Source organism: Leuciscus leuciscus (assembly GCF_965113295.1).
Source record: "Leuciscus leuciscus genome assembly, chromosome: 23".
Taxonomy (NCBI): domain Eukaryota; kingdom Metazoa; phylum Chordata; class Actinopteri; order Cypriniformes; family Leuciscidae; genus Leuciscus; species Leuciscus leuciscus.
Genome location: NC_138747.1, coordinates 29,721,442 through 29,736,483, shown reverse-complemented (window position 1 = coordinate 29,736,483; position 15,042 = coordinate 29,721,442). Strand labels below are relative to the sequence as shown.

General features: G+C 39.3%; 1 protein-coding gene across 1 annotated transcript in view; it reads left to right on the top strand.

The window, feature by feature from the left end:
* The window catches only part of kif21b (kinesin family member 21B), a 100,034-nt gene that overhangs the window by 37,921 nt on the left and 47,071 nt on the right, over positions 1-15,042 (top strand). The window contains exons 2-9 of the mRNA XM_082155315.1: positions 1,410-1,632; positions 3,383-3,565; positions 5,975-6,124; positions 7,216-7,350; positions 8,603-8,755; positions 11,081-11,196; positions 13,034-13,229; positions 14,653-14,944. Of these exons, the coding sequence (XP_082011441.1) occupies positions 1,410-1,632; positions 3,383-3,565; positions 5,975-6,124; positions 7,216-7,350; positions 8,603-8,755; positions 11,081-11,196; positions 13,034-13,229; positions 14,653-14,944 (1,448 nt within the window). The remainder of the gene's footprint in view (positions 1-1,409; positions 1,633-3,382; positions 3,566-5,974; positions 6,125-7,215; positions 7,351-8,602; positions 8,756-11,080; positions 11,197-13,033; positions 13,230-14,652; positions 14,945-15,042) is intronic.

Below are 15,042 nucleotides of genomic sequence, written 5' to 3'. Positions count from 1 at the left end.
AATGGGTGTACATTATTTTAAAATTCTTTAAAAGAATTTTAGTTTTTTCCATTAAAATTCACACCACAGCGTAATTTCCACCGAATCTCAAATGCACATTTTTTTATATTTTTGTAATACAAGGTCCTGACTCCTTTGCCTTGTTAAGGCTAATTTCAGAGCTAGGATTTTATGTATCAGAGCAATTAAGCTATAAAAATGTTCACGTAAATTCATAATATTACAATGTTACATCTTATTTGGATATTATGCACAAATATAAAATATTCTGCTCAAATTTGATATTTACTTTGATTTCTCGTATCTTTTTCATATTTTATCTCAAGCACACTCTTCACTGACTCTGCTGTGCCCTCGGTGAACAAGTACACTCACTTTCAATATAACTATATTTGAGGCTAAATTGTTCTGTGGGGTAAAAACAACCGTGGGACAGTCTGAATCATTTTATTTGTAAATAATATATATAAATCATTCTTTTAGCTTGTCATATTTTTAAGCGTGTTTAAATTAATATTTTTATTATTAATTTTTATAGTTTAAGATTGAAAGTCTGGGTCCGGGACAGGAGTAAAACAATACTACCTCTTGATTCAAAACTTTATATAAATATATATATATATATATATATATATATAAACTTATTTCAAGTTCACTGCTAGTTAAAATTGTTCATTTCTTTGACTTCTCCCATTTGACCATTGCACTTTTCATTTAAAGGAAGGGTAGACAATTTTCAGAGAGGCTAGCAATAGCGAGCTAGCTTTGAAAGCATAAGATCCCACCCTCCCTTCAGAGCTTCTCCAAAACACACGAACAAACACATCAGAGAGCAAACACAAGCGTTAAACTACCTCGTGTCTCAAAGCACATAACATTACAATAATTCTGAACATAACTTACAGAGCACTGCCCTGTCCCGCCTGACTGCTGCACAATCATTCAGGCGAAATGAAAAGATTCGGACCGAATGCAGTGATTGGATGAAAATTATACACCTTCCACAGACGCCATATATACATATAAATACATTTAGACCTCCTAACTTAGTGATTGCTATCAGGATGTGAAGATCCTTTCAACCAGTTTAACAAATAATGTTTCTGGAACTAATCACCTACCCTGCCTTTAATTGACAGCCAGTGCCAGTTAAAGATAGTTTGGTATCTACCTTAATTTCTCTCTGATATTTCTTATATTTTTACTATTGGAAATGATACGTTTTCTATTTATAATGCTGTATTATTAACCTGAGAGATAGAGATCGAGTTGGCTAGCCGTCCAGTCAGCTTTTTGGCTTTATAAACATTGAACCCTTTCCGAGTAGATTCTCAGATTTGTCAAATATGGCTGTTCTCACACGACTTGAGTTTTATTCACGTAGAATTGTCTTTTGTTGTGTCCACCAGGATCCGGCCGCAGATGGCGAAGGAGAAGATTGAGGGATGTCACATCTGCACCTTGGTTACCCCCGGCGAGCCCCAGGTGCTCTTGGGTAAAGACAAGGCCTTCACGTATGACTTTGTGTTCGACTTGGACGCCCAGCAGCACCAGATCTACAGCGCCTGCGTTCACAAGCTCATCGAAGGCTGCTTCGAGGGATACAACGCAACTGTCTTCGCTTATGGACAAGTAAGGTCTTACACACTTGATAAAACGACGCGTGTGACAGATGAGTTGTTTGCGATGCCAAAAAATGGTTCAAAGATTAGCAAAAACATCCACACTTTATCTGAATCGTATTAAACCTTCTTGTTTGCACACCCGTATCGTCAGCTCGTTCATTTCTCTGAATAGTAAGTATTAACACGGCCGTGACCCCGTGACCTTTCCCTTCAGCGCTCGGGGGATGTGACAGCTGTGCCCGGCGTCTTTGTGTGTTTCACTCGTCACACGCTCTTCAGGTTTACAGCACCTATTGTGCGGCGATCGAGGTTAATCGCTCAAACTGTAACTCTGTGTGTTAGAAGATGAATGATAGTGGATGCAAGTCTACTAAAACATGAGTGGACACTTGAACACCTGACAGGAATAGTTCTGCCAATGTTCTAATAGTTCTGCTAAACATATTATTTACTGTTTAAACAGAGGAATACTATAGTGAGAATGCCCTGTTTTTTATTATCTGTTGTTATTCCAATTATCTGAAATTATTAAAGTCCCTATGTGGTGGAAATCAAGTTTTTAATGTTGTTTAAATGTCTATGTGGTGTTTTTAATGTGCTTTAAGACAAACCCTGGGCAAATTCATAAGTCGACACCATTGCTGAGTATTTTCTCCTTAAAACTGCAGTGAACCAAAGACAGTCTCAAAAACACGCTTTGAAATCGCTGGTGTTTCTGATGTCACAAACTACCTTGTAACCAATCAGATCAACGTGTGATCGTCAACCAGTGGATCTCTGAGCTGAGTGAGTGAGTGGAGACGGGGCTCATTTGCATATTCATAGAACCGCGTATACTAAATGAGGCAAGGGTGTCGAGTTACATTCAAGATATTTTAAGGCATGAAGAAATTTTCTTTAAAGGAAAAAACTTTTAAATATGTAATTTTGGTGATAAAAAATGAGTTTTAAAGGATTAATGATTTACTCCAGGGGGACTTTAATAGTATGTGTAATTATTTCTTGAACATTATAATTTGATGAATATTAAACATGGTTGTTGCTGCTTCACGCTGTGCCTAAATAACACCTCTTATAATGGTTTTCCTCAGTTTCAGCAGCTTGACTTTTTGGGCAGAAAATGTCTTAAAACGCAATTTTTAGGTTCTCAGCCAAAAAAGACATTTGGCTGAAAATATTAAGAGGAAAATTTTACGGATTTTATATCAAGAACTTTGACATGAAGTAAAAGCGATGTGCATATGAAATACTTTTTTTTTTTTTATTGTTATTAAATTACATTTAATCACAATTATCATTTAATTTGATTTAGATAAGATTCATATAAATAGATTATATATGTACATCAAGACACAACTACAGTTTTGTCAGTTTATTTAAACAGTATTTGATCAAATTGTTGAAGCAATTTGTTAGTGTAAAGTTATGCCAATTGAAGTAAGTGTAATCACTTCAATTATATAAATGGTAGATATGACATTTAATAAATGTATTTTTTTTATTAATTAAAACTAGTATTTTCGCATTCAGCACAGTGGGTCAAAGAATTTAAGAATTTTAATTTTGCGCATGGCTTCTTGCTGTTATACATTATATAATACAATGTAATAACAGCAAATGAGACTCAAAATTGTTAAATGAAGACCCAATAAAGAAATTGACTGAATCTTAAAATGACTGAATATTGGCAAGTTACTCAGTCACTAGTTGTGAATGTGTGTTTTGTGCACATGTGAATGTCTTGCTCTGTCACGCAGACGGGTTCAGGAAAGACCTACACCATGGGCACTGGCTTTGACGTGAACGTGACGGAGGAGGAGAAGGGCATCATCCCTCGGGCAGTGCAACAGCTCTTCCAGGGCATCCAAAAGCGCAGACTAGAGGCACAGAGCGCTGACATTCCCCCGCCGGATTTCAAAGTCAGCGCCCAGTTCCTGGAGGTGAGACTACAACCAGACTGGCTAAATTAATAGGCTGCCATTTAGGTCTCCTCATGATGGTAATTATAATGATTGTGGTTGAATTGCACGGAAAACAAAAAATGGTGTTGGACAATTTTCATTCAAAAACAATTCCACGTTTAATTCAATGTGTTACTTGTTTAAAGGTGAAGTGTGTAGTTTCTGCATCCTAGTGGCACCTAGAGGAATTACACAAATACAGCATATTTTCCAACAAACTAGCAAGTGCCTCTTTTGTGCGTCACATGCCTCCCCAACTCAAACCTCACAAACACATCTCTAATGCCTGGTTCAGATTACACGATTTCTTTGTCTGTTATGATAGTCACTGTGTCAGATTACACGCTACTTTCCGACCAGTCATCGCCTGCCGTCTCACACACACATTCACTCACACACGCACTCACTTGCACATACGCACTTACACACACACACGCACTTACACACACACACACACACACACACACACACACACGCTCACTCTCACACATGCACACACGCTCACTCACTCGCACACTCACTCTCGGTCGGTCGGTCACTCACTCACTCGCGCGCACACACACACACACACTCTCGCTCATTCACTCACTTGCGCACACACACACACACACACACACACACTTACTCACTCACTCACTCACTCACTCACTCTTGACGGAACTGTCGTGGAGGACCGGAAAAAAAATTAAACATGCTAGTCTTTTTATCGTGATGTCGTGAAGCGTCGCAGACGTAGGTTGTCGCCCACTATTTACATTTACATTTACATTTATGCATTTGGCAGCCGCTTTTATCCAAAGCAACTTACATTGCATTATCCTATACATTTATACATGGACATGTGCAATCCCCTGGGATCGAACCCACAACCTTGCGTTGTTAACGCAATGCTCTTACCACTGAGCTACAGGAAAGCACTATGACACACTATACGAGATGAACCGATCGAATCTTGTGTCCCGACGCCCGTTGTCGTTTACGAATCCCCACGACACCCTACGTCAAGCGGATCGTGCCAAAATCGGGCTAAAATCGCTTAATCCAAACCAGGTATTACGTGTGCTTGTGAAGGCATGTCTCCACAGGTTAATATAGGCTACTTTCAATAAAAGGTCCAACATATTAGCAATACTTTTAGCTGTGTTGCTTATGTGTCATGAGTAAGCAATCGAGCAGGCTAATAACACGAACGCAAGTGTCTCACTTATCATAAACCCATCCAACATATTTGCATTTTTTGACATGATGCGCAACAGCTATTTGAGTCTATCTAACTGGACACAAATAAACATTATAAATGTAATCTTTGAAGGTCTAAATCTGGTTCGCGCTTCTGTAACCGAAGCTGAATGTGTTTCCCCATGTAACGTGTCAGTCCCACACCGGCTAAACTCTTGCTATTGGTCGAGCCGTAAAGAGACAAACTGCTCTCGATGCTCTCGATGTTTAGATGGCGCCTGGGAGACTCGATGTTTACACTCTTGAGGGAGATAAACGTATTAATGGCATACTAATAGCAGTCAATAAACATTAAACTGGGATCAGAGAATGTATTTTGACAGAAAATCTTCTCCGTAAAGTAGAATGACTGAAATAGTGTTTTCTTGTAAATCAGACTGCTCTAATCTCTTATCTATCGTCATTAATGTTGGAAGATTGCTGGAGTCACAGTGTCTTGGCCTCATCATCTCGTAACGAATGTGATTGACATCTTGATGACATGGAGAAACCCCCCTCGCACGTCCATGTTTCTCGGTGATGGGTCATTAGCGTGACATCAGGCGAGAAGCAGGCGCACAGACAGCAGTGTCGCTGTAAACCGATTACCCCCTTCCTCGTGTAAAGTCTGGCTTAGGTAATGAGTTTAAACCTGTAACAGGGCGTTTTAACGACCCGGGCCGCTTGCTGTCTGGCACAGGCTGCTGTGTGTTCAGCACAAACGCGGCTCACCGATTCGTCTCGCGTCCCGCGGCTGCGAATGGACGGCGTCCCCCGGGGCGGCTTTAATAGGGCATTAAGATGCCCTTATTTCATTAGTCTCGTCCTTTCCAGAACTCCTTTTTGCACTTTGTACGTTGTTTTTCTATGTTAGCTGTTTGATTTATTGTTTTGAACCCTGAATTGATTTGATCAAGTCCTTGTGTGTCACTCCCCCGAGTAAAGGATGCTATGAAAAGCCTTGTTCGCTTCTTTCTCTTTTTTCATCCTGCCTCCAGTTGCAGTCTTGCTGTTGTGTTGTGTGAATTACGTTATCATTATTTATCATTTCCTTGTCCATCAGCTTGTGTGGTCTCTGGGCTTCCCGAGGTCAAACATGCAGGGGCTCTGGCCTTTTGACCTTTGCCCTCTGAAGGTCACAGGGTGTGTGTGTGTGTGTGTGTCCTGCAGCTTTATAACGAGGAGATCCTGGACCTGTTTGACAGCGCACGAGATCCCGAGGCTCGACACAGAAGGTCCAACATTAAGATCCATGAGGATGGGAGTGGAGGGATCTACACCACAGGAGTGACCTCACGGCTGGTCAGCTCAGAGGAGGAGGTCAGATATCTGGGTTTTCCGTCATTTGAAATCAACATGAATTAAAAAAATTGAAAGAAATTAATGTGCATGGTTAATCAGGGCACGGCATTCTAAAAAAATATTTAATGCTGTGTATTAAATAGTCATTTAAATTTTTTGCCTCTGTGTAAAGAGAAAAAGAATTGTATCCCAATAATATATAATATTAAAACGACAGCTAGTCTTGCTACAAGCTAGTAGTAAGCAAGCTAGTTGTCCATCTTCATTAACTGTAGTCAAGCTAACTACATGTAAACCAACAATTAGAGTAGAAAGCACCATCATTTTTATATTTTGTTGAAAACACAGTGATGAACTAAGGCATTTAATAAATATGTATTATTGTAATTAATGTTGATTTGTATATCACTGCTAGCCTGGTCAAAACCAGACCATTCTCAGTAGTAACTGAGTTATGGTCTGGTAAAGCTTCATTAATAACTCATTTCCAAAGGGGCGTCACCAACGGACGTCGCTCAAATGCCTCTGGGCACAATTGGATAGACCTAAAACCAATCAGAGCGATCGTCATCATGTAAAGCCATATGCTGCGTCCCAATTCGCCTAAGTTACACTACGCCATAAAAGTATGTCCTCTTTTTGTGAAGAAAAGGTTTTACTTTTGAATGTGTAGCAAAAAAGTAGGCAAGCTTTGGGACATACTACTTCGTCATCTTTATCGGACGGATCTGTCGCGTGCGTCCTGTCGCGTAAACTGCCCTGTCAATCATCTTGTCACAGATAAAATCCTCTATTAAATCTAATTTCATTTCCTACCGTTTCGGAGAGAAATGTAGCAGCACGTTCATCTGCCAGTGGGTCTTTCATGGAGACTGTCCTCATGTGTTTGCAATTTTAATATAATAATGCATTTAAAAGGTGCGCTTCACCAACGGACGTCGCTCAAATGCCTCTGGGCTATGCTATGCAAATGTAGTTTTATTGTTAGCATCATGTTTATTTGTTTTGAATGGCTCTTATTGAGATGAGCATATAAAGCTTTGGTGACTAGAGTAAAGGGTGTGTGTGTCAGTGCTGTTCTCCTCACTCCCGCTGTGTGTTCTCCTCAGCTCCTGCAGTGTCTGAAGCTGGGCGCTCTGTCCCGAACCACCGCCAGCACACAGATGAACGCCCAGAGCTCCCGCTCTCATGCCATCTTCACCATCCACCTCTGCCAGATGAGAGTGTGTCCACAGCCACAGCTGGTACTGAGACTTCATGCGAATATTAAAGGGTAACTCTCGCCGAAATGCAACCTGGGGTCTTTTTGTTAATCTACCCGAGGCAAACTTTCGTTTAAAAGCATAATTAGAATGGAAACGCCACCTTTAAGTTTGACCATATTTTCGTTTTCGGTCAAATTGCCTTTTGCTTGGGACACTTGAGGCTATCACACTATGATAGCCTCAAAAATGGCTATTTTTAAAACACTAAGAAGGCTCGACACAACATGAAACTTTGCTGGAAGTATCACCAGGGGCTCTACACATGAACTCCAGCATTGAGAACAGTGTTTGTGTACACAGAGTTTACTAAAAAGAAAGATTTTGAACAACTCACAGTATCTGTGTCTGCCGGTGTTTTGACAGTCAAAAATAGTCGATCTCCGAATGCGAATGAACTGACTCTGAATTTTAGTATTGCTTCTTATATGATATGAGGATCCTTTTTCAAATACAAGATCAATATTGATTTTCACTAACGACAAAACAACAAATTATCCGTGAATTTATATGGAACTAAGCTTTAGGAGCTTTCCATCTTTACTCTCCTCCCTGTTACGGAGATCGACTATTTTTGACTGTCAAAACACCGGCGGACACAGATACTGTGAGTTGATCAAAATCTTTCTTTTTAGTAAACTCTGTGTACACAAACAATGTTCTCAATGCTGGAGTTCATGTGTAGAGCCACTGGTGATACTTCCAGCAAAGTTTCATGTTGTGTCGAGCCTTCTTAGTGTTTTAAAAATAGCCATTTTTATGCTAGAAGTGTCCCAATCACTCCCATTCAAAAGGCAATTTGACCGAAAATGAAAATACGGTCAAATTTAAAACTGGCGTTTCCATTCTAATTATGCTTTTAAACGAAAGTTTGCCTCGGGTAGATAACAAAAAGACCCTAGGTTGCATTTTGGCAAGAGTAACGCTTTAACTGAAGCTGCACACATCATGATGAGAGCTGGAAGCTTAAACTACTGGGTTACAAAGCCGTTAGCAAGTTTAAGCAGGTCGTGAGTTTTAAAGTATTAAAAATCACACTGCTGGGGTGCAAAGCAAAGTAATTACATAAAACCACTGGCATTAGAAACGTCAACACTGAACAAGTCCGTGCAAACAGAAAATGCAGAAACTTTGAAGATTGCACATGTAATTTTGCAATTGTAATTTAAGACGATGCTTGTGTTAGTAGCTTAAAGCTGTCACTGCTTCTGTACTCTTCCCTCTCTCACTCCAGGTGAACGGAGAGATGAACGGTGTCCCTGACAGCGAGTACGAGACGCTCTCTGCCAAGTTTCACTTCGTGGACCTGGCGGGATCCGAGCGTCTGAAACGCACAGGAGCCACGGGGGAGAGAGCGAGAGAGGGCATCTCTATCAACTGTGGCCTGGTACGCACACTCCTCCAGTCCCGACTAGAACAGGGATAGATCATCCGAAATTGAGATTCTGTCATCCGAAGGTGGCCTTGTTGCTAAAAACAGTGATGTTATTTGTTGTGAAATGAGAGTCGAGTTAGCTAGCAGAATGTCCTGTCTGCTGTTTTTCAGTCTTTCAAGGGCAGAATGCAAGATTTTTTGTAAGTGCTAAATTAAAATTCTGTCTGTTCTGGACAAAAAGCTATCATTTGACTTCAGAACATGAGGCCAGATTTACCAGTGCAAACCCTCTTTTGATGTTAAAAACTACTGTCAGGATTTACTCCTCAAATGCGTGGACAGGGTTATTGTTGCGGCTGACTCTATTGCATATGCATTTGTAGGAGTTTCCCTTTCAGACGCAATTTTTATGGGAGGAGAGTATTTAAATTAATCATACTATGAGAATTACTTCAATTTACTGGTATTTGTGCCATTATTTAACGGCCAAAAATGATGTTCAAACCAGACACTAAGGCCTCGTTTACACGGTCAGTGAAATGTGACCCAATTCCGATGTTTTGCTCATATGTGACACAGATGGGATGTGTTCTATGAACGTGTAAACAGGAAAAAAACGTATACATTCGGATATTTCCAGATCGGTTTCAGGCCTCGTTCATATGTGGAAATAAATCAGATGTAAATCAGATATGTGCCAATGCGACTGTCATGTAAACTGGCAGATCGGATTTTCTGAGGCTTTATCTACGTCTCCACGGTTTAAAACCGAGAGAAACCCCGACGCGCGTCTGTGAAGGGACGAAACGTCGTGTCGTCGTAGGAGAGGAATGTGGACACACGTTGACACAACATATTAAAGGTTGCCTTGCTCATCCTAAAATTTCGGACCAAAGCCAATATTTTAAACACAATCTGCTCCCACGAGTCCTGAGATCTCTCTCGCACTCAACAACTGAAGCATGAGCGATGTTTCAAAATCATGGTGATGTTCGGCTAACCTCGCATCGCAGAGCTAGCATCAAGCATATTTCACGTTCGTCCATCTGTGCAAGAGAATTAACCCTTTAAGCATGCGCTATGTTTCAGATAGTATGGTGAGTGTAAACACATGAATCGGATATGGGTCACAGTTGAAAGAACGTGTAAACGGACGGTCAAAAAAAATCGGATATAGGCAGCAAATCAGAATTGGGCATCAAGACCGGCAGTGTAAATGAGGCCTAATGTGCGCTGCTCTTGGTAGATTGCGTTGGTCATTATAGAAATGATTCGGCTGCGTCTGTGTTCTTTCATTTGCATGTCGTCAGTAGATCCCGTACAGAACTTTACACTCCCATCTGTGCTTTTGTGCTTTTGCGCTCTCACACTAATTTGCCCTGTTTAGTAAATCTGGCCCATGATCTTAAACTTTTCAAAATCCTTAATTACTTTTGTAGACAAACATTTATATTTTTAGTAAATAATTTAAGAAATAACAAATACATGTATAAAATGATCAATTTCTTAGCAATTTTAAAATGTTAATAATAATAATAATAATAATATTAATAATAGTGCTGTAAATCTTTAAAAAAATTATTTCCAATTCATTCACATTTGTACCGTGTTAAACTGAAGAAAAAAAATGTGTTACAAATAATCAAACTATATTTATAGTATATTTATATAAAAAATATAAAATGTCAAAATGTGGAAAAATATTAAAATAATCATGGATTTAAACAATTAATTATTATGAAATTAGTAAAAAAGTAGGTGTCCACAACTTTCCCTTGCAGTTTATTATTTTAGCTTCATGAGAGTGAGTAGATTATGATTTATGAGATGAGTATTATATAGTGACATATCTCTTTAACCTTTGACTAGAACAATACTGAAGAAAGTTCTCAGATGAGCGCTAAGCAAACACCTCGACGCCACACAAAACTGGCTTTGTCAGGGATTTTCTAAATAACTAGACTTCATTATCATAATAGTGAAGGTCCTTTCAGCTGAGTCGTGTTTTTCCATGTTAAGTATGGTGTGATATTCGTGTCGCGTTAGTTGTGCCTCCTCTCGATTCATTACTGCTGGGTTTGAGTAGTTGTCAGAGTAGATGAAGGGAACTAAAGGTAATTACATTGTGAGAGAGTTCTGAAGAAGAGCGAAAGCCTGGAGGAAAGCCAAGAAGTGCCATTGTTCTGAGCCGAATAGAGCTCTATTGTTTTTATTGCCTAGTTACTCATTTGTAAGAGAGCCCATTTAAAAGCTTTTAATCTTAGATAGCAGCATACGATGGAGCGTGACCGGGTCTCTCTCTCTCTCTCTCTCTGTGTGTGTGTGTGTGTTTGGCAGCTGGCCCTGGGTAATGTGATCAGTGCATTGGGAGATCAGAGTAAGAAGTCAGGTCATGTGCCTTACAGAGACTCCAAACTCACACGCCTGCTGCAGGACTCGCTGGGAGGAAACAGGTAACGTCTGATACACATCCATACACACTTAAACACCACAAAGCCCAAAGTATACTTCATTTTACGTGCACAGTTGTACGTATGACATACACGGGCGATCACTGCATGCGCATTACAGTAACTTCCAGTCCCTGTACAATCTCTCTCCATCTCTAACCCATATACACATCTTTATAATCGTTTAGGTTAAGCTCAACTTTTGAAAGCCAGTTTGATTGCGCTCACTGTTTCTGAATCTGAGAATAGGCTCTAGAACTGAGCTGTGTGGAGACACGGACACCTGGGTTTTTGTATCATGCTAGGGAACCATTGTTCTTAAATGAAGATAATTATAATCACTGTAGATTAACCCTACCCATAATTCTTGAAATTTTTTTGATACATAGACGTCATTTAGTCTTTTTATGAAGTTATGAAGTTATTCAGGTATTCAGCTTTGTTAGTTTTGTTATCATGGGGACCTCCTATGATAATTATATTACCACACCTTCTCACATGACAGTTTTTGTTATTGTTGTATGTGAAATACATTGTTCCACTTTGTTCAGTCTCTTTATGTAGCTTTTAGTCCCCACAAACTTAGCAACATGACTTCAGATGTTTTATTGTTTTGTTAAATTAAGATAATTATAAATACTGTAGACCATCCCTTCTTTTAACCCAAACCAATAACTAGTTTTAATATGTTAGGTTTATCCCTTTTATTTACATGAAATAATTGATTATTTTTAGGAAAATTACTTTATATTGAATTTATACTTTATACAGAATTTATATTGTCAGTGGGCACGATTAATTTCATTCATAGGACAATAGTTTAGTTATGTATATATGTGTATGTGTATGTGTATGTATGTGTGTGTGTGTGTATGTGTGTATATGTGTATATATATGTGTGTGTGTGTGTGTGTGTGTTTCTTAATATGTTATTATTTATTTATTTTCAATTTATTATTTTATTGTATATTTTTATATATTTATTTATTTATTTAATATATTGTTAATATGTATTAACAGTAAATTTTCAGCCCTAATTTCTTCAGAATTTACATATAATGTTTTATATATTTTTGTTATAATTTTTTTTAATGATTAGTCTCAACATTATTTGTCAGCCCCAATTACTTCAGAATTTACATATAATTTAGAATGCATGATTAATTTGGATAATTTGTATTTTTTATATTTGTTATTTTCAAATAATTAAATATCAAGTAAATAACATTAAATTGAAAGATGTAAATTCTACACAATTTATATAAGTGTGGCGGCGTGATTGTGATCATTTGTAAATATTTTTTAATAATTAAAATAAAAAATATTGTAAAATGTATTTTTAAATAATGAATAAATAATTTTACATGTAAATAACAGCCCTAATTATTTTCATTCACTATATGAGACTTTAAGCTTTGTAGAAACAGTTGTTCTTACACTCTTAGTTTACGAGCCTCTTATAAACATTGCTGTGCACAGTGCAGTCATTGTGTCTTGAAGGTTAATGCATGCTCACAGTGCACTGCATCAGTGTGTGTGTGTGTGTGTGTGTGTGTGTGTAGCGCAGTGTTGGGTCACTCAGCCCACACTGGACGCCACTGGCTGCACATATATTCTTATGATGTGGGTTCAGAGGGGGAGTTGATTGAATTAAACATGAGAGACTGCAGACAGTGGCGCTCAGTCCCAGCCGCATCCATGAGAGCGTTTGTGTTTATCTGTAATCTGTTTGTGTGGTTTATCTTTCCGTCTTGTGTGTGTGTGTGTGTAAGATCTCATAGAGACCCTTATGAATTCCTGTCGTCTTTCTTTCTCCTCTGCTGTGTATCTATCTATCTAGTCGGACTGTGATGATTGCCTGCGTGAGCCCCTCTGACCGGGACTTCATGGAGACTCTAAACACACTGAAGTACGCCAACCGGGCTCGCAACATCAAGAACAAAGTGATCGTGAACCAGGATAAAACCAGTCAGCAGATCAGCGCCTTACGAGCAGAGATCGCACGCCTTCAGATGGAGCTGGTGGAGTACAAAGCGGTGAGGAGGAGGACAACACACACACACACACACACACACACACAAAAGCCCTCAAATGGACAATTCACCCCATAATGAAAAGTCTGTCATCACTTACTCGCCCCCATAACATAAAATGTTCCTCTGTGGGAAAAAAGATGTTTTGTAGAATGTTTCAATGTTTCAAAACAATGAGAGTGAATTGGCACTGGTTCTGTCAAGCTCCTAAAATGACAAAATAAAGTACATAGAAGTAGTCCATACTACATGTGCACTATATTTCAAATATGCTGAAGCCATTTGAATGAGGAAATAATGTATAATTAGCTGAAAATCTGGCCTCATCTAGTCTTGACTATTTGTAAGTATTTTTACAAAAAAATAGTTTGGGAATCTCTACCCGCACACCTCTTGAGGGTTAGGTTTAGGGTCCTTAATAGTGCCGTTTTACCTACAAATAATATGTCTATGAATTTGTCGGTAAAATGTCATCTTGGATTGGTTGCGAATTTGCATGAATTAGAATAATCCTTTTCATACATTTTTGTAAGACCTACTCACACAGAGGTTTGGTTTAGGGGCGGACCTTCATGGTGAGGGTTTACCTACAAATCAGACGAATTCATAGGATTTTACTGGAAGATGTTTGTAGGTAAAATGCCACTATGTACCTTTTTGTATGATCTACTCGCACCCCTAGGGGTGAACGGTTTACCAACATACCATACCAATACAATTCATACAAAATTGCACAACTCTCATTCATTGCTTCTGAGAGGATATCATATGGGCTTAGAATGATGACAGATTTGTCATTTTCGGGCGAGTCTGAAAGACAGAAGTGCTGACTCCCATGAGTTATTAGGATAGCAGACATGTTGTAGGCAGCAGGAACCAGTTTAGAGGGACAGAATTTACTTTAAATGTCAAGATATCTTATTACTTGTTTATTTTACTGGAGAGGAAACAATTCGAGCTGACATTAAACTCTCATCAAACAGCTAAACAATTACTTCCTCTGATACTAAATCAAATGGAGAACTTACAGTAGATAGTGAGTCGGGTGATACTCTTTCATGCCTAGACATGTTACTACTTCTCTTTCTCTCACTGCCACCCAGTTGGAGCTGGAGCTGTTGATGTAATAAGTCCAGGAGATGAGGAAGCCTGAGCGCTGGGCTTGTGGGCCATGATAACATGGTTCAGCTCATGGGATCTCGCTGGAGTTAATGGAGCGTAGCAGTAGCTTAGCGCCTCAGCCTGACCTGGATGATAAACGGCCGCTGGAAGAAGTTAGCGATTAGCAGTGATGGCGTTGAGAGAGATGAGCCGTCCTGACAGAGAGGCCGAGTACGAAAGCATTGGGGGTTTGTCGCTAGGGAAGGACGAGGTCGATGCCTAGCTTTCTGTTGCTCAAGTCTTTTGCTCTTTGGGTTTGTTTCAGGGAAAGCGAGTGGCCTGTGACGACGGATCCGAGGGCTTTAGCGATCTGTTTCAGGAGAACTCGATGCTCCAGAAAGAGAACGATACTCTTCGTATGCGGGTCAAAGCCATGCAGGAAACCATCGACCACCTCAACACTCGGGTCACTCAGCTGCTCACCAACGGAGTCAGCCTGCTGCTCACCAAGACTGGTGAGGGACCCCTAGTGGTTGGACAGGGCATCACCATTGACATTTCTGTAGTTAGTGTAGTTATTTACTATGTTTTCATTTTTGTTGTTGGTATAATTCTAACATCATGAATATTGAAATAATTGTAATTAATTTTTTATTTAACCATTAGGCCGTGTGTCCACCAAAGCGTTTTTTCAATTGTTTTCAATGGGAACGGC